The 17,669-nt window shown below is 42.4% G+C and overlaps 3 protein-coding genes across 5 annotated transcripts; 2 read left to right on the top strand and 1 right to left on the bottom strand.

The window, feature by feature from the left end:
* Nucleotides 1–498: 498 nt before the first annotated feature.
* Nucleotides 499–3,612, top strand: eif2s1b (eukaryotic translation initiation factor 2, subunit 1 alpha b). Its single transcript, XM_003971741.3, has 8 exons — nt 499–707; nt 1,557–1,799; nt 1,993–2,072; nt 2,184–2,335; nt 2,409–2,515; nt 2,600–2,697; nt 2,784–2,927; nt 3,334–3,612. Exons 2-8 carry the CDS (start codon nt 1,559–1,561, stop codon nt 3,457–3,459), a joined length of 948 nt encoding a protein of 315 aa, XP_003971790.1. The 5' UTR covers nt 499–707; nt 1,557–1,558; the 3' UTR covers nt 3,460–3,612.
* Nucleotides 3,613–3,644: 32 nt separating this feature from the next.
* On the bottom strand, nt 3,645–11,709 carry rbm25b (RNA binding motif protein 25b). Of its 2 annotated transcripts, none has more exons than XM_011612120.2 (17): nt 11,500–11,709; nt 11,051–11,144; nt 10,760–10,968; nt 10,389–10,446; nt 10,068–10,228; nt 9,778–9,957; nt 9,606–9,689; nt 6,982–7,241; nt 6,726–6,843; nt 6,480–6,569; nt 6,174–6,247; nt 5,807–5,957; nt 5,208–5,607; nt 4,801–5,096; nt 4,628–4,726; nt 4,499–4,546; nt 3,645–4,356 (listed from the first exon to the last, which is right to left on the bottom strand). In XM_011612120.2, exons 2-17 carry the CDS (start codon nt 11,124–11,126, stop codon nt 4,264–4,266), a joined length of 2,397 nt encoding a protein of 798 aa, XP_011610422.1. In that variant the 5' UTR covers nt 11,127–11,144; nt 11,500–11,709; the 3' UTR covers nt 3,645–4,263. The 2 variants fall into 2 exon arrangements, with proteins under 2 accessions (XP_011610422.1, XP_029705237.1); XM_029849377.1 differs by having other exon boundaries at nt 11,554–11,708.
* An 808-nt stretch (nt 11,710–12,517) lies between these two features.
* hsp90ab1 (heat shock protein 90, alpha (cytosolic), class B member 1) lies at nt 12,518–17,357 on the top strand. Of its 2 annotated transcripts, XR_003891231.1 has the most exons (13): nt 12,518–12,660; nt 13,427–13,570; nt 13,727–13,933; nt 14,086–14,245; nt 14,355–14,488; nt 14,579–14,872; nt 14,957–15,122; nt 15,223–15,413; nt 15,606–15,753; nt 15,834–16,102; nt 16,179–16,206; nt 16,445–16,778; nt 16,854–17,357. XR_003891231.1 is itself a non-coding variant. In XM_003971742.3 (12 exons), the coding sequence occupies exons 2-12, from the start codon at nt 13,427–13,429 to the stop codon at nt 16,976–16,978; spliced, it is 2,172 nt and encodes a 723-aa protein (XP_003971791.1). In that variant the 5' UTR covers nt 12,519–12,660; the 3' UTR covers nt 16,979–17,357. The 2 variants fall into 2 exon arrangements, 1 of the variants encoding a protein (XP_003971791.1); XM_003971742.3 differs by lacking the exon at nt 16,179–16,206 and having other exon boundaries at nt 12,519–12,660.
* The last annotated feature ends 312 nt before the right edge of the window (nt 17,358–17,669 follow it).

The following is a 17,669-nucleotide window of genomic DNA, read 5'->3' as shown; positions in this document are numbered from 1 at the left end:
TCAAGTGTTTTTTCTGATACCAGCTATACTTTGTATTAGTAATTAATTTTTTTAGTATTCTGAACTGTATTAATATGCACACGTATATTACATCCATCACAAATTACGACAGACATTACTGTTGTTAATCTTTGGCATTTACTCTGGAGCAACGTAAAAATACCATCATTTTGTCTTCTGGCGTCTTTTACATGAAGTATGACTTCGTGGATTTTTTTTATAAGACTTATTTTCAATAAAATTGGACTGTACGATAGTGCCAAGAAGTATAAAAATAAATGCCATTAACACGAGGTGTGTTTGTTATATGAACTTTGAACCTAATATTTCACACACCATCTCTCATCATCGGCTCTATTTTTCAAACTGCAAACCAAAATTTGGCTTTTATTACTACAATACATTTCTCAGGGATTAATTTTAACATTTGCCTAATCACACAATCACAAGCGAAATAAATTTTGTCCAAGTGGAGTTGCCGTAGGTAGCTTTCCAAGATGGCGGCCTTTCGCGCATGCTCAGTGCAATCGGGTAGCGACACGCTCGTCTCTACTACGGCGATCGAGCGAGCATATTAGCACGCCCATGACTGATAGTTAGCGGGCCCGATTTTTTGGTATACAGACTCACAAAAGACAGCATAAGCAGGCGTTTGATCGTACAGACTGGAATTTCCCTGTGTGAAGTACTCTAAGCATATGACACAGGTAAGAATCCAATGATACAACACATTTAATGTGTCCCAGCAAACATACGGCGGCTGTTAGCTTCTTAGCTAACGAATCCATTTGTTGGCTGTGCATGGTGCCGCATGTGTGTAGAGAACCGGGTTAGCCTCTGACGCTAATGTATGACAAACAACTTTATTTAATCAGAAATACTTATTAGCGTGCTGTATCTACTTTTTGCTACAAATTGTACCGCTATAGAGATGTTGGTCTTTATTTATATGGTTAAAATTAGCTATAAAAGTAACGGCTTTCGAAATATATATGTTGCATCACCTCACTAAAGGAACTAACTCTTCTAGTGCGACAAAAACCTCAATTTTGGCTTTTCCTGTCAGTTATATCCCCTAATAAACGCCAACTAAAATGACCAACCAACTCGGACACAAGATAAAAATTGCATTACTCTAATGATGTGAATTATTTGACTTATTGAGTCTATTACATATGTCTAGCCTTTTCATTTTAAAGTCTTAAAACGTTCATTGTTTCATTCCAAACGAAATGACTCCAGTAAAACGTGCACAAATCTTTTATTGTGTCCAAGCTTGATTCATGCCGATGAAGCATTGAATTCAAGCCAAGCAAAATGTCCCACCCACACGCTGAAAATGTAGAAATATATTCCTACTTTTATTGTCAATATCGATCTTTTAAAAACTAGGTTGTAGGATTGTGTAACTGTACATCCACTTGTATGAAGGAGTACTCTGGTCTATTCCACCAGCTAGTTTTACAAGTCCAGCCATTTGTTTAAAATGATGTGCAAACTGTGTTAGGAACTGATGTGTGACATTCCTCTCTTCTTCTTTTGGTTCTGTTTTCCAGCGATGCCGGGCCTCAGCTGTCGATTTTACGAGCACAGGTTTCCAGAGGTGGAGGATGTCGTGATGGTGAATGTGAGGTCCATCGCTGAGATGGGCGCCTACGTCAGCCTTTTAGAGTACAACAACATCGAGGGCATGATCCTCCTTAGTGAGCTGTCGCGTCGACGCATTCGTTCCATCAATAAGCTCATTCGCATAGGTCGCAATGAATGCGTGGTCGTCATCCGAGTGGACAAAGAGAAAGGTGAGGGCAGGCATGAAGGGATTAACCTAAAATGTCGAACGACAGGAGCTGAGATGAGACCACAAAAAGAAACAATTATAATAGTTGCATGTTAATTTAAGCCCTTTTTAACTTGTGTTGACAACAACCATTTGGGGTGGTGCCAAAAATAATTACACATGGATTTAACATTGTATATGCTCTGCTTTTTAAGGATATATTGATCTATCAAAAAGAAGAGTTTCGCCAGAGGAAGCCATCAAGTGTGAAGACAAATTCACCAAATCTAAAACTGTAGGTCGAATTGTGTTTGGATGATAATGATCTTAAGCGTGTTAAAGACTCGATTATTACACTGTCGCCTTTCAGTGCTAAAATCCTCACCTTGAGTTGTTGGTTTTGCAGGTTTACAGCATCCTGAGGCACGTGGCAGAGGTCCTGAAGTATAGTAAAGATGAGCAGCTAGAGCACCTGTACGAGCGTACGGCCTGGGTCTTTGACAAGAAGTATAAGCGGCCGGGATACGGCGCATACGACGCCTTCAAGCAGGCTGTATCGTGAGTCCTGGGGAAACTATGGGAATAATGAGCCCTCTGAGCTGTTAAATGTTGAATAGAATTTTGTCCTCAGGGATCCATCTATTCTGGACGGACTGGACCTGACAGAGGAGGAAAAAGGCGAACTGATTGACAACATCAACAGGCGACTTACCCCACAGGCAGTCAAAATCAGAGCAGGTATCAGGAGAGTGTAAAAGATTGCTTCATTGTTACTGAATGTAACTGGAAGATACGACAGTTGGTCTTCGCTTCCCTGCGCAGACATCGAGGTGGCATGCTATGGCTATGACGGCATCGATGCGGTGAAGGATGCTCTGAGAGCTGGACTCAGCTGCTCCACAGAAGTCATGCCCATCAAGGTAGTCGTCGCTTCAGCCACATTTGTACTGAGTGATGTTGCACTGACTTTGCTACTATTAGATGAACACTGTCTTATCTTGGACAGATAAACTTGATTGCCCCGCCTCGCTATGTGATGACCACAACCACTCTGGAGCGCACAGAGGGCCTGTCGGTCCTTAACCAGGCCATGGCTGCCATCAAGGAGAAGATTGAGGAGAAGCGAGGTGTCTTTAACATCCAGATGGAGGTATATGACACTTACTAATATAAGTTATGTGCTACCCAAGCCACATACTGCCCCATTCCAGTAAGGAATGGCCAAGGGCAGGTTTGTGGATTTGGCACCTTGCTTGGGGGTATCTCAGCAGTGCTTTGGGGGTGTTCTGGCAAGTTACCCTGCTATCAGAGCACCATGTCTTGTCTGCACTGGGGCTTGAACCAGGAGCTCTCTGCTTCCTAGCCCAGTTCCTTAAAGACTGAGCTACCAGAATCCACCACCACCATTCAAGCAAGAATGGCCACTTTTTCAACATCCCATCTAACTCTGGTGATGATGGCCAGTTCAACCCCCGATTTGAATTCTTCTAAAACGTCTTGGTGACTTTGTCTCCACGTCATGTATTTGTTGTCTCATGGGATCCTGCTTTTTTTAGCCAAAAGTGGTGACAGACACAGATGAGACGGAGCTCGCGCGGCAGCTCGAGAGGCTAGAGCGAGAGAACGCCGAGGTGGACGGAGACGACGATGCCGAGGAGATGGAGGCCAAAGCGGAAGACTAGAATCTAGAAGACTAGACGAGAAGTTTGGATCTTCTATGTTCTCGAATATTCAATAAAGTTTTGATTTGTGTCCTTGTCAGCAGCCGTGAGATGACCAAATCTTTAAAGAATTGTTTTCCATTGTAGTCCATTTCTAATAAAGTTACCTGCAGGTAGTGGGGAAAAATCAGAGATTTCTTCCAACATTTATAAAAATTGATTTTATTTTAAATGTCCACAATACAAAACAAACGGTCTTCAGTCATGTTTCTAGCTCAATTTACTATAGTGGTTATGACTGACGTGTGCTTCAAAAATCCAAAATATGCAGGGAGTTCCCATCGGTTTACTCCAGAGAAATAAAAGGCCAACGTGTTCATCGAATGTGTCTGTAAAATGAGTCAAATTGGATTAAACGTCAGTGCAGAATAAATAACCCTTAAAAAACAAACCTGGACAGTCATCGGGCCACAGTCTGAGTGGGCTGACATTTAAACAACACTCCCACTGTCACGGATGAACTCAAAATTTACTGGTTCGTAGAACTTGTGTTAATGAGGAAAGAATTGGTCTGACTGGATGGTCCTGTGTGCCCTTCCTTCAAAAACAGCACAATTCACACACAAGAATACGTATGACAGAACCTGGAGAGTGAATGTGGTCTCTACGTCACGTGTAAAGTCGGCATGGCCTGAGTAACTGGTGCAAATGTACAGGTAATGAGGAAACCTTAATGTTGTCGGGTCTGAAGTCACTTCCTCTTGGATTGACATGTCAGAGCTACACTAGAACACAATGATTTGGGGGAGGTGTCAGTGGCTGCACTTATTTCGCCAGTCCGATCTTCTTAGCTTCGGTTTCGTAGATAAGTAACCTCCACATCTTCACGATAAACACTTCGGCTTCTTCGTCGAGGACCTAAAACAGCAACAACGAATTACCGAGCCGCAGCAAGTCTCAGAATATTCCCACAGGTACAGAACACCCCAGTTGTTCGAATGCAGAAAGTCAAACCTTTACAGCAGCAGTTCAGCTCTCACATTTCTGTGATCGTACTCACCATGGCAACGTCATCTAAGATGCTCTGTGGTGCACTGTGAGCCATCACCTAAAGACACCAGAGAAATAGCACATTTCAAGCTTCTTTACCTCTGATGCCAAAAATAAAGGCATATAAAGGCCTCGATACCTTAGAGCAGACAAAGTCCACTAAAGTCGGCTCCTCTTCTCCGATATATTCAATAATCTTTTTATTGATCCACGGCCGAACGCGTCGTTCCATTAACGTCTAAGAATGAAAAGAAATAATGACCGAAGCTGCGTTGAAACGATAATGTACAGCGCAGGAGTCCCGGTTCTCACCGTGTCGACCATGGACCAGTCCAGCGGGTAAGCGAACAGCTCAGGCTTTGCTGTCGGAATCTTCTCGATCAGGCTCTTGATGTGTTTGCGCTTCTCCTCAGAGTTGGCGCCCTTTATGTTGGACAGGCCGGCTCCGTCCACCCCAAGACTCTTGTCGTCATCGTAGTCCAGCGGCACCAGCTTCCTCTTACGAGGCTGCTCATCCGCTTCTTCGTCATCGAACTTGTCGAAGACGCTGTCCACAGGCAGCTTCTTCCTCTTGCCTGCGTTGGGCTGACTGGGACTTCCTGTGGCGCCTGCAGGCAGAATTATTGGGGTTTACTTTGACAGGTTTCGAGCAATAGCATTAATAGTTAATACTATTTAATAATAATCATAATAATAACACATGTAGAGTCTAGACTCACCCAGTTTTAGACTGAGGCCAAACTTTGGCCGGTTCTCCTCCTGTGGGAGGGCGTCAGGGGGGGAGTTTTCATGGGGGATGATGATCCCACAGGGGGACTCCTCCCCAGGGGTGTTGGGAGACACATTGCCACTGGCCGAGGACACAGACGGTGCTGCTGTGATGGGTCGCATTGTGGGCTTTAAACACGGTTTTGTTTCAGGGTTGTCTTCATCGTTGTCATATTCCTCTTCTTCGCCCTCCTCCACCTCGTGGTCCGTGTGTGCAGGACGTTCCCGTTCTTGATCCTGTCTGCGGTCCCGGTGGCTTCGTGAACCCCTGTGATGCTCGCGCTCCTCCTCAGGCTCCGGCTCTTGCACGATTGGAGGTTGCCGTAGACGCTCCTCCTCCTCCTCTTCCATCTGGTCCAATAAGAGGAAGATGAGCGAAAATGAAGAACAAATCAAAGCCTGTTTCTCAGCACAGAATATCATTAGATAGAGAAAGATAAAGTGACCTTCACAAAGGCAGCAGGCAGCACACTCACTCATTACAGATGAACGAAGCAAATGCAGACACACGTACACACACGCACAAACGCCTTCATGCAGCCAAGCATACCCTGCGCAGCTCTGCGTCTGGATTTGGATGTCCCTCGTCTAACAGCCTCTGTCTGATCTCCTCCAGCTCCTCCTTCTCCCGCTTCCTGTCACGCTCGTCTGCCTCCATCTCCTTCTCTCGGTCTCTGAGACGCTTCTGCAGTGCACTGCCCCTAGAGGCCACAATGAGGATGACAACCTTCAGAACAATAGCCACAGCATCTGCTTTCTCAGATCTGGGTCACACAATAAAAAAAAAATATTTTGAAGTGATGTTTGATGTTTACAACTGCAAATGACTGCTCCTGAAGAGTCTCTCCAATATCAAATGTCCCCCACATTTTATTTTATATAAACCTCACAATACAAATACAAAATGCATCGTTCACCTGTAGTATTTGGGATCATCTCTTTCATCGTCATAATCCTCAAGAAACTCTTTCAACCGTTTACCCTCTTTAACCTGAAGACAATTAGAACCAAGATGAGCATCAAGATAATAAATGTGTTATTGATCACAGACGTGTGCCTGGTTTATTACAACAGATTGGGAATATTTTCAGGATTTCTTTTTAATTCTCACAAGAACAATAGTACAATTAAACCAACTTCCCATGTTAAAAAGGTAAACAATAGAATAGTATCCGGAGTTAAGTGGGACTTTTCTGCGAAGTGTTATTCTGATGTCGTCTCACCATTTCTCTACGACGCTCATCTTCCCGTTCCGAGTCCTTTGCATAATCTCGGGCCTTCTTCCTCTCCCGGAGCTCCCAGTTTTTTAAACGCTGTGGTCGCAATTGTATCAGGTAAGCCGCAATCCAATACATTTTTATGCCGATATTATGAGTGATAAACACTCATGTTGTGTTTATTTCACTGTGAAACTTCTGAACCTATTAGTTTGCAGTCCTTATACTTGTATCGAGGCCCAGCCTCCCTACCTCCTGATATGCTGCTTCCTTGTCTCGCAATTTCCTCTCCAGCTTTCTGCGTTCATAAGCCTCCTCTTCATCTTCTTGGTCACGTTTTTTCTCTCTGTCTCTGTCTCGACTCACCTCTCTGCAGGGATATAAATAGATCTTAGAACGCAATATTTGGCGGGGGCTTTTTAACCAGGGTTTTGGTCGGGCTCTGCTTATTAGAGTTGAGAATCAAACTGCCACACAAAAAGAATACTAGTAATGTTTTTATCTTTACCTGGATCTACTGCGATCAACACTCTTGTCAAGGTTTCTGTCCCTGTCCCAATCTCGGTCTCGCTCTCTGTCTCTGGTCCTGCGATCTCGGTCTTTGTCTCGCTCCCGTTCCCTCTCTCTTTCCCTCTCCCGTTCCCGCTCCTTCTCCCTCTCGCGGTCCCGCCGTTCTCTCTCCCGCTCCCGCTCTTTTTCCCTTTCCTTCCGTTCCCGCTCAAACTCCAGCCTCTCTTTCTCCCTCTTGTCCTTTTCTTCTTCGAGTTTCTGCAGAGCAAAACAGAGAGCGGTTCAGCCAATGACACACCAGATAGCGGGAATCCTACAATCACACTGTCGTCTGCATCGACCAAGTGGTTTCCAGATCTTAAAAGATGTTTCAGAGGAGCATGCACCAATCAGTGCCCAGCTTGTCAGGGAAGCTGGGGCTGGGGAAAGATGAATGGTTTACCCTCAGGACAGTCATTAGGATCATTTATCTATTATAGAGTGCCAACTGGCATTGTAAATTACACTACATTACACTAGCCTGAATGCAGCTGGAAACCACTTTCATAATTTAAACAAAAAAGTGGAACATATTCAACTTGAGGCATTAATAATGACACAAAAGTGCTGCAAAAGGCAATGGTTTTTCTCTCCTTAAGAGTCCTCCTCTCGGCACAAGGAAAACAACAGAAAACAGGCGTCAGCCTTTGGTGAACTAGTTGTTTGTGACTTACAGGTGTTGAACTATGGACTCAGCCCTTCGCTGCCTCTACAAGCCTTTAAAGTTAGGCCTGGGAGGAAAGCAGGTCACACGGTATACAAGGGAAAAACGTTATGGGATTCTGTCTTGCTTAATCATCATCATCATCAGCATTATTATCGTCATTCAAAATAACAACCTTTACATCAGTCGGTAACATGACATTCAGTTAAGTGAAAATAAATAAAATCAACATAATATACATCAGTAACGTTGCTGCACAGATAAATGAAATTGTAGAAACAGTCTTACCCCTGCAGAAGTCTTCAGCAGCTCTCATGACTTTTTACCAACACACACACACACACACACACTTTAGCCATTACACACAAGGCTTTAAGAGTAAAAATCCAATTTTTGGAGTTATTTTAAAATCTGACTTAACTACAGTCAAGACTAACCAGCAAGGAAAAGTTCTTGTCATCCCACATACAGAAGAAAATTTATTAATTTGATCAAAATGAAGAAAACTTAATTGAAAAAAATGCAAACTAAAAGCCTTTAGTGCAATGCAAGTTAATAGAAAAAACATAACATGAAAGAGAAAAGGAAAGCAATATACATGGACAATGTCGCTTAATACAAAATATTTATTTTCCTCAAAGATATTCCAAATAAACTAGTAAAATTCCATACAGAAAAAATTATCTGCAGGTTCATAAGATGCAGTAATGTTCGTTTATCATCACTGGACCTAATTATCTGCATGGTTTTCAGAATGACTAGTCTTTATTGGCTTAAACATGTTCGTTATTTGCTTAAGAATGATTGATGAATATACTGTGGCTACTCATTCTGCCGCTCTTTCACTTACCTGTTTACCAGAGATTGTTATTTAAGAGTCTTTATTAACCAAATAGGTAAATAGTTTTGAGGTAAATATTTAGTTTTATTGTGATTTCAGAAGTTATAGGAAAAGCTTTTACCATTGCAACTCTATAAAGTTCACAACAGTATTTCATGTGTCATCTCTAAAAGTGAACAGCTGATACACAAAAACATTGCTTAAAGATGAAGACGATGGGGAAGAGCAACAGACAGAAGAATGAAATCACACAGCACAGGTAGAGAGCACGTACCTTCCGTCTCTTCAGATCAGCATTCTGCTGTGGAGAGGGCGCCCCCCCCGCCCTGCTAGCATCATAATAAAGCTAGAGCCAAAGCCACTGATGTGGTTATGGACCAGTGTCTTTTTGCTTCAACATGAACACCATTCAGACAGACCATAATAAAGAGGACAGGCACAGGTTCACTGACCGTCTGGCTTCCAGGTCAATAACACCATAAAATGATGGTAAAAGAAACACTGGAATGTAATGTTATCAAATGGACGGGTAGGTAAGAACCAGCAGCCAGCACACAGAAGTGCAGTTGCCCCTGAGCGAGTCCTCAAGAGGGGGGCGCCCGGAATATGTATATAAAAAATGAAGGCTCATACTTACATCCTATCCTCGTTACTTTTCCGAAAGCTCTGAGATTCATCTTGCTTTAGTCACCATATGATCACTATCATAATGGTGGGGTTTAATGAATAGATTAGCTTTTAAGTAACTTTACATCGTCTCCATGCATTTGTGTGATGAATGAAGAATGGAGCTAATAGTCACGCCTAGATAGGTTTACTACTGTGGTGTCAAATCAGGCCTGAAAAGTTGACAGAAGCACTAGAGATATGTGAACATTAAATATCAAACATATCATATCATCTGGGGCGATTTACAATATTTGGTTGTGTAAATTTTAGACCTTCCAAAGTGCAGCCGAAGAAAGGCTTTGCGACTGCAATGTTTCAAATAAACATTTAAATTCTAGGAGTGAGCTATGTGAGCGCCTGCTGTCCAAAACCTGTAATGTTAGCTACAAAACTCAAGAGAAGATTTTACCTTGTGAGTGTCACGAAATTTACTAATCTCTCTGGAAATCAGGTCCCTCTTGTCCTCCTCCATGTCAATAGTGTTAATATCATCCTTAAAAGAAGTACAAAGTACACACGGTTAAAACAAGTAAAAATCAAAGATGGTTGGAGGAATAAAAACAACATCAAAATGAGTCTACCTCTTCCTTTTTCTCCTTTTTTCTCTTTCGCCGCTGGGAGTCCTCATCCTGTGAAGGTGCGTTGAGTTCTGCAGCATATTCCCGCGTCAATCCATCAATAGCACCTTTGACAATTTGATCCTTCTTCTTTGTCTCTTCATCTAGGACCTCCTCGTCATCGTCTCCTCCTCCTTCAGCTTTCTGATAGCATATTTAAAAAATAGCACACACTTTATGACAGGAAAACAATGTTCTTCATTCAAACTTGTATAAAATAAATCAAAAGAACAAACTTTGTATAGCAATCGTACCCCATTTGTTGTCTTCTTCTTGGCTTTCCATTCATCTAACTGAGCTTTGGTCTTTGCATCCACCTTCACCAGGAGATTTTTGTCTCCAATCTGCAGGTCATGAAGTAGGCGCAGCGCTCTCAACGTCGACTCTGGTTCCTTGTACTCACAAAACCCGAAGGCTGTAAAATATTTTTTTAATCATTAGATGACCAAACAGAACTGTCCAATTGCACCGTACGGAATTGGACAAAAATGAAATGTTTAAGGTAAATTCCAAATGGCGTCTACAATTTAAAATCACTTTCACAAATATGATACTGTGTGTGCAGTAGGAAATACCTTGAAGTTTGCCAGATGCGCCTTGGACTCTTTTCCAGCTCAGAACAATTCCACATTTCTATAGTTTTAGTGATGAAGGGGAGAATAAAAACACACCAAGATTGTTTTAACTGTAGTAATATACAACATCTGGTCAACAAATAATTGCAAAATGAAAGTTCGAGCTATAGAGAACGTTGACATTCCTGCTGATAAACCTAACCTTTGCAGTCACTGATAAACAAGAATAAGAAATGTAATAATTATGAAATGACATTAAGTGATAAACTAGGTTGTACTGTTTTTGGATTGAAATTGATTTCTCAGTTTTTACACCCGTTTCTTAACTGGCTTATACACACAATATCTGTGAAAGATTCCCTGTTCCTTACCGCAAGGAGCTGTCGAATCAGCATATCAGAGGCTTTTTCTGAGATGTTGCCCACAAAAACTGTTGTCGTAGGGCCACTGCTTTCACTTTCTTTGGCAGCAATAAAATCTTTATTATGGACCGGGGGCTTACTGACCACTGGCACAGAGGGCACCATTACAGGAGGGGCAGAGGTCATGATGCCCACGTGAACTGGGATCATTGGAGTACCTGTAGAACAATGGTAAATCAGTACTGTATTGACACTGTATTAATACTATACAACAGGGACAGTATTTGAAACGAAGCTTGCCTGATGGGAAGCCGGCATATTGAGGAATCCCAGGAGGGGGCAACAACGGCCGGTTTAGATGTGGGGGGAATGACATTATGCACCCTTCTCAAACCTGAAAAAAGAACAATAATGAACAAGATATGTAAATCAACATTTTAAAATTTAACAAGTGAAATATATTAAGGTATTCTGTTGGTAGATAATCCCAGACGTTTAAGACTTTCAGCGTTAAGGTACAGACATATCGTAACTGGTAGCTTTGTATAATTGCTATTGGTTTAACTATGTGCCATGAAGCTGAATCGTTTTGTCGCAGCATTTCATGATTTAGCCTCTTAAATTAAACGTCTAACCGTATGATTAGCTGTGGCTAGCATAAAACACACTATAGCACTGGGCACACGTAAACGAGGTTTGAATAAGCTAGCTAAAGCTAGGGCTAACATTACTTAGCAAGAGTAACTTACGTCGGCGCACGAACAATGAGTTGAACTCGGCCAGAAAGATTCATATACACGTACCCCGAAGTTGGTACGTTGACGGTACTGGGACTGCTAAACGAATATTTATAACTGGATAATATTTTTTATTATTTACGATTTGCACATCGGCTAGTCACGGGCCTTCGACAACAACCTTGCGTGTCAATACCGGATCAGTTCCCGGAACAAAATCAGTCCCAGCACATGCGCATGCGAATGCGCATGCGCATGCGCTAACTTATACGCATGCGCGAAGATATTAACGAAAAACAAAGAAAGTGGGTCTGCTGTAGCTTTTATTGATGTCACTTTGGGGAAAATACAGTGTTAAATCTGCTGCAAAACATCAGTTTCCGAAAAACAACTGACGATAGGGAAATGTACACTAAAAACTGAGTAACATTAGTCTCTTCCTCCCAACAACAGCAGCAGTTGCGCCGTCATGGCTGCTTCTGACGAGTCATGACGTCACTTTAGGCGGGTTTTTCATGGAAAGTGCTAGAAGAAACGAAGCACACCATCCTGGTTTAAGTATCCTTCCAACAGATTAAAAGATCCGCCGTTATAAAAAATAAAACGACCTACCCTTAGATTTGATGTCTTTATTTGTTCACATATCTACAATAAACGAATAGGACAGCATAAATTAAGCTTACATCGTTACCTTAGGTTCACTACTCCTTAAGCCTCAGGGCCACAAGTGTTAATGCATTTTAGTCAAACTATATTTCAATATTTGCGATGGTTCTCTTTAACAAGTTATCCGTTCTTATATATATATAAATGTCTTGAAATAATAGATATTTCCCGTGTATTTTCATTGACTTCTACGTGATTTGTATCACCCAGAGTCAAACGCAAAGGCATCGCATTTCATGCATTCATACCATCTTATTTATAAGTACGTATAACGTCTTTGACTATCTGAAAGGCAACGATGTGTTTTCTAGTCATTGATAGTCATTGAGCAGTGAAGTTTGAGTGAAGATGGTGCATCGCGGAGGGATATGGCCTACACTGAAACCCCAGTGTATAAAGATTCCGGACTATCCGAAAGAAGTCCCTTTCTGTGTCCATGCGTTAGAGAGTAAAGGGACATTACATTGGTTGCATTTTTTTTCAAGATAAGACCACAAAACCAACAAGGTATGTAGACGAATATTTTGTTGACGCGTCGAACATGTCGTCCTCCTTGGATATATGTGTTTTGCTGAGTGAATTATTGTGTTTATCGCCAATAAGAAAGCACCACAGTAACCCTTGAATTATTATGTGGCTACTTAATTTTATCAGGTATCGCTTATCACTAGTCTTTAATGTGTAGGACGTCTATTTTCTTACTGGTTTAATGAAAACGGAGCAGTTTTGTTTCGGGTACGCATCTTCGGCCCACACCGTCTTTGGTTGCACCAAAGCAGGTGTGGTGAGGATGACAGCGCTGGCTCCGTTTATGTAACCAATTGTACAGTACGCTTTCCGCCAGCAAGGCCTAACTGTTAGACAATCAGAATTGACGTTTAAATCTAGTGTGAAAGTGAAATTTAGCTATACTGGAAAGCTCAATTTTAAATGGGTAGTAGCTCCTCTTACACTGACGAGATGATTCATGTTGTATCGTTTTTGACTTGCCTCTCTTACTGGACACTGTTTTGTCGGTTTCCTTATCAAAGAAAATTCTAGATATACGTATATTTTTTAGTTATATCTGGCTATGTTCCAAACATCTCAATTGGTCGTTGTAAAGCACGTGTTTGCCTCGTCCATTGTCTATTGAGCGCCGCCATGTTGGTTCACTGCTACTTCCGCCATCGCTAAAAGCGGAGCGCGTGAGCTTTAAAGGGGAGCTGGGAGGAAAACTTAACCGCTGTGACGCCTCATTTGATCTAACTCAACGTGTTTATTTTGTGTGCAGATGCCTGAAGAAATGCTCCAAGAGGCAGAAGTTGAGACCTTTGCCTTCCAGGCAGAGATCGCTCAGCTGATGTCCCTGATCATCAACACCTTCTATTCCAACAAAGAGATCTTCCTTAGGGAGTTGATCTCCAATTCCTCTGACGTAAGCTAACAGCATTTATTATAATCAGCACTAGGGTTGCGTGTAATGATTGTTGGCATACCTAGGTAACATTGCCTAAATACTTGTTTGATTTGCTTAGATGAGCTACTGATGTAATGGCCCAAGAAAATGTATGTGATGAATTTGTGTTCACAGGCTTTGGACAAAATTCGCTATGAAAGTCTGACTGAGCCTTCTAAGCTAGACAGTGGCAAGGACCTGAAAATTGACATCATTCCCGACAAGGATGAGAACACCTTAACCATCATTGACACTGGAATCGGCATGACCAAAGCTGACCTTATCAACAACCTGGGTACCATTGCCAAGTCTGGCACAAAGGCCTTCATGGAGGCTTTACAGGTGTTGTGTTAAGTTATTGTTTTTCTAGGTTAAATTCAATAATGTAAATCCAAAAAATCCTTATCAGTAATGACGGTGTCAGTTCCAAGAGTCATCCGCATTGATGACAAAACTAAAGCCAACTGAAAAGCTTTACTGTTGGTCTTTTCCAGGCTGGAGCTGATATTTCCATGATTGGTCAGTTTGGTGTGGGATTTTACTCAGCCTACCTTGTTGCTGAGAGGGTGAAGGTTATCACCAAACACAATGATGATGAACAGTATGTCTGGGAATCTTCTGCCGGAGGTTCATTTACAGTCAGGACGGACAATGGTATGTTTCCGCTTTGCATGTAATGATCACTAACAGTGATCAGTGTCTCGCTTTGATTTGATCTTATGATTTATTGATGACAATAATCATTGAAATGTTTTTTTTCCAGATGCATCAATGGGCCGTGGAACAAAGATCATTTTGTACTTGAAAGAAGATCAAACCGAGTACTGTGAGGATAAGAGGGTCAAGGAAATTGTCAAGAAGCACTCTCAGTTCATTGGCTACCCCATCACCCTATTTGTAAGTATTGTCTTTGGATTTGAAGGTTTTCATTTTGGAAAATTGTTTTGAGCTGTCAACAAACTAGGGCTCTGTAATGTTGCCTTGTAGGTGGAGAAGGAACGTGACAAGGAGATCAGTGATGATGAAGCGGAGGAGGACAAAGCTGATAAGGAAGAGCAGGAAGAGGACAAGGATACACCCACAATTGAGGACCTTGGTTCTGAAGAAGAGTCAAAAGACAAGAAGAAGAAAAAGACAATCAAGGAAAGGTACACTGACCAGGAAGAGCTGAACAAGACCAAGCCTATCTGGACCAGGAACCCCGATGACATCACGAATGAGGAGTATGGCGAGTTCTACAAGAGTCTGACCAACGACTGGGAGGATCATCTGGCTGTCAAGGTAAACGGATCCTTCCCAAAGCAGCATGTTTGTGCACAGACTGAAATAAGTGAAACATTGACAATTTTTATTTTTTTTTTTCAGCACTTTTCAGTTGAAGGCCAACTTGAATTCAGAGCACTGCTTTTTATTCCTCGCCGTGCACCTTTTGACCTCTTTGAGAACAAGAAAAAGAAGAATAACATCAAGCTTTACGTCAGAAGGGTCTTCATAATGGACAACTGCGAAGAGCTCATCCCAGAATACCTCAGTAAGTGGAATTGATGCTCCCCTGATTCTGTCAAGCTCCACAACAGTGCTGTAATTTAGACAAAGGCTCATTTGTAAAAGAAAGACCCCGTTTTGTTTAGACTTCGTCCGTGGTGTTGTGGACTCTGAGGACTTGCCCCTCAACATCTCCAGAGAGATGCTGCAGCAAAGCAAGATCCTGAAGGTCATTCGCAAAAACATCGTCAAGAAGTGCCTTGAGCTTTTTGCTGAACTGGCAGAGGACAAGGAAAACTACAAAAAGTTCTACGAAGGATTCTCCAAGAACATCAAGGTAACTAATATATTGATCGTAGGTTAGTCTGACGCAATAATTCATCCCTCCGTAGTTTTTGCCTCAACAATTTTCATGAGAATTGACCAGTTTTCATCTGGTCCATTTTAGCTGAAGGAAGAAAGGCCTTAAGAGGACAAATATCCCAGATCAGAATTTAAATCGGTTGTGTCATTTCTGTTTTTTTTTAAGCTGGGTATCCACGAGGACTCGCAAAACCGCAAGAAGTTGTCAGAGTTGCTGCGCTACCACAGCTCCCAATCTGGAGATGAGGTGACCTCCCTCACAGAGTACATTACCCGCATGAAGGAAAACCAGAAATCCATCTACTACATTACTGGTAGGCTCTCTTCCCGCTCAACGGTTTTAGTGGTGCCACAAGGCTCCGTCTTGAATTTCCAACTACGTTTATCCTCATAGGTGAGAGCAAAGACCAAGTGGCAAACTCGGCCTTCGTCGAGCGCGTGCGTAAACGTGGTTTCGAAGTGTTGTACATGACGGAGCCCATCGACGAGTACTGCGTCCAGCAGCTGAAGGAGTTTGACGGCAAGAGCCTTGTTTCTGTCACCAAAGAGGGTCTGGAACTGCCAGAGGATGAAGAGGAGAAAAAAAAGATGGAGGAGGATAAGGCCAAATTTGAGAGCCTGTGCAAAATTATGAAGGAGATCCTTGACAAGAAAGTGGAGAAGGTCGGTGACTAAAGTTTTGAAGTTCTCAAAAATGAATGAATAAGGCTGTAGTTGATGGTATATTGTTTGGTACTAGGTCCCATAATTAAGACAATCTTACTCTGGTGAGTTCTTTACATCTGAAAGGAATTTGAATGATTCATGTTCGACTAATGCTGGTTTTCAAAGGACTGCCAAGTTGTGTGATCTAACATGCCTGTATGTGGTATTCTTCCAATGGGAGCTTTTGTCCCTAAGTGACTGTCTCTACATCGTGTGGCATTGCTGTGTTCAACATGACTTGTGCATGAATTTGTAGGATTTACAACTGGTGTTGAATAGTGGTGTCTTGGTCTCCTTTAGGTAACCGTCTCCAACAGACTGGTCTCGTCACCCTGCTGTATTGTGACAAGCACTTACGGCTGGACAGCCAACATGGAGAGGATCATGAAGGCCCAGGCTCTGAGGGACAACTCCACCATGGGCTACATGATGGCCAAAAAGCACCTGGAGATCAACCCCGACCATCCTATTATGGAGACTCTCCGACAGAAGGCGGAAGCTGACAAGAACGACAAGGCTGTGAAAGACCTTGTCATCCTTCTGTTTGAAACCGCTCTGCTCTCTTCGGGCTTCTCCCTGGACGACCCCCAGACTCATTCCAACCGCATCTATAGAATGATCAAACTCGGACTGGGTAAGGACTCGCCCACGTAGTTTGACAATCCATTAGTTGCAAACGAGTAGCATAATCACTGTTGCTTCCCTCTAGGTATCGACGACGACGACCTTCCCACAGAGGAGACGACGTCTGCATCTGCATCTGTACCAGATGAGATTCCTCCCCTAGAAGGTGATGGTGAAGAAGATGCTTCACGCATGGAAGAAGTTGACTAAATGATCCCCTCTAAATCTCAGATTTTAAGTTTACCATCTCCTTTCCATTGTTCAACCTTCAATGCAAAATAGTCTTATGTTGTGTGGTGGGCTGGTGTTACTCTTGTGTCCGGAGCGATATTGTGAAACACCTTTTTAATAGCAGTTATGTTGATATCCATACATGTTAAGTACCCTGTTGCACTGAGTTAATTGTTGGAGTGACTGTGAAAATGGGAATGGTACATTCCGTTATCAGGTCCGTAGGATTCCAGAGACGCTTTCGGCTCTGGTGCAACACCGAACACTGCATGGGAAGACTGGATGTCTTTGCCTGAATTCAGGCTTGTCTGTATTCCGAGTCTTCTTTTTCAAAAAATAAAGATGTAACGCCACCTTACATTGCCTGGAAATCGGTTCTTTCAGACAAAACATTCCAAAAAATTGATGCTTTAGTTTTATTGATTAGGGGCTACGTGGTGGTTTTCCACTCCACTCACAGGTGGGAACAAACCTTAGACCTTTTCACCTGTGTATGTCCAAAGAACTACATTAATTTGGATCTCTGGAGGGGTACAGTATTAAAAATGGCCCCCAGCTACATGTTCACATGCAGATATGTTGTTCCTTAGATTTTTCTGGGCAAATTGGATACACCTTCCTAAAGAAAGTGAACCACAAGCTGGGAATCCTCAATAAAATGGCACAATAA

The sequence above is a fragment of the Takifugu rubripes genome, chromosome 16 (genome assembly GCF_901000725.2).
Source record: "Takifugu rubripes chromosome 16, fTakRub1.2, whole genome shotgun sequence".
NCBI classification, from domain to species: Eukaryota; Metazoa; Chordata; class Actinopteri; order Tetraodontiformes; family Tetraodontidae; genus Takifugu; species Takifugu rubripes.
This window is presented reverse-complemented; position numbering and strand designations above follow the sequence as displayed.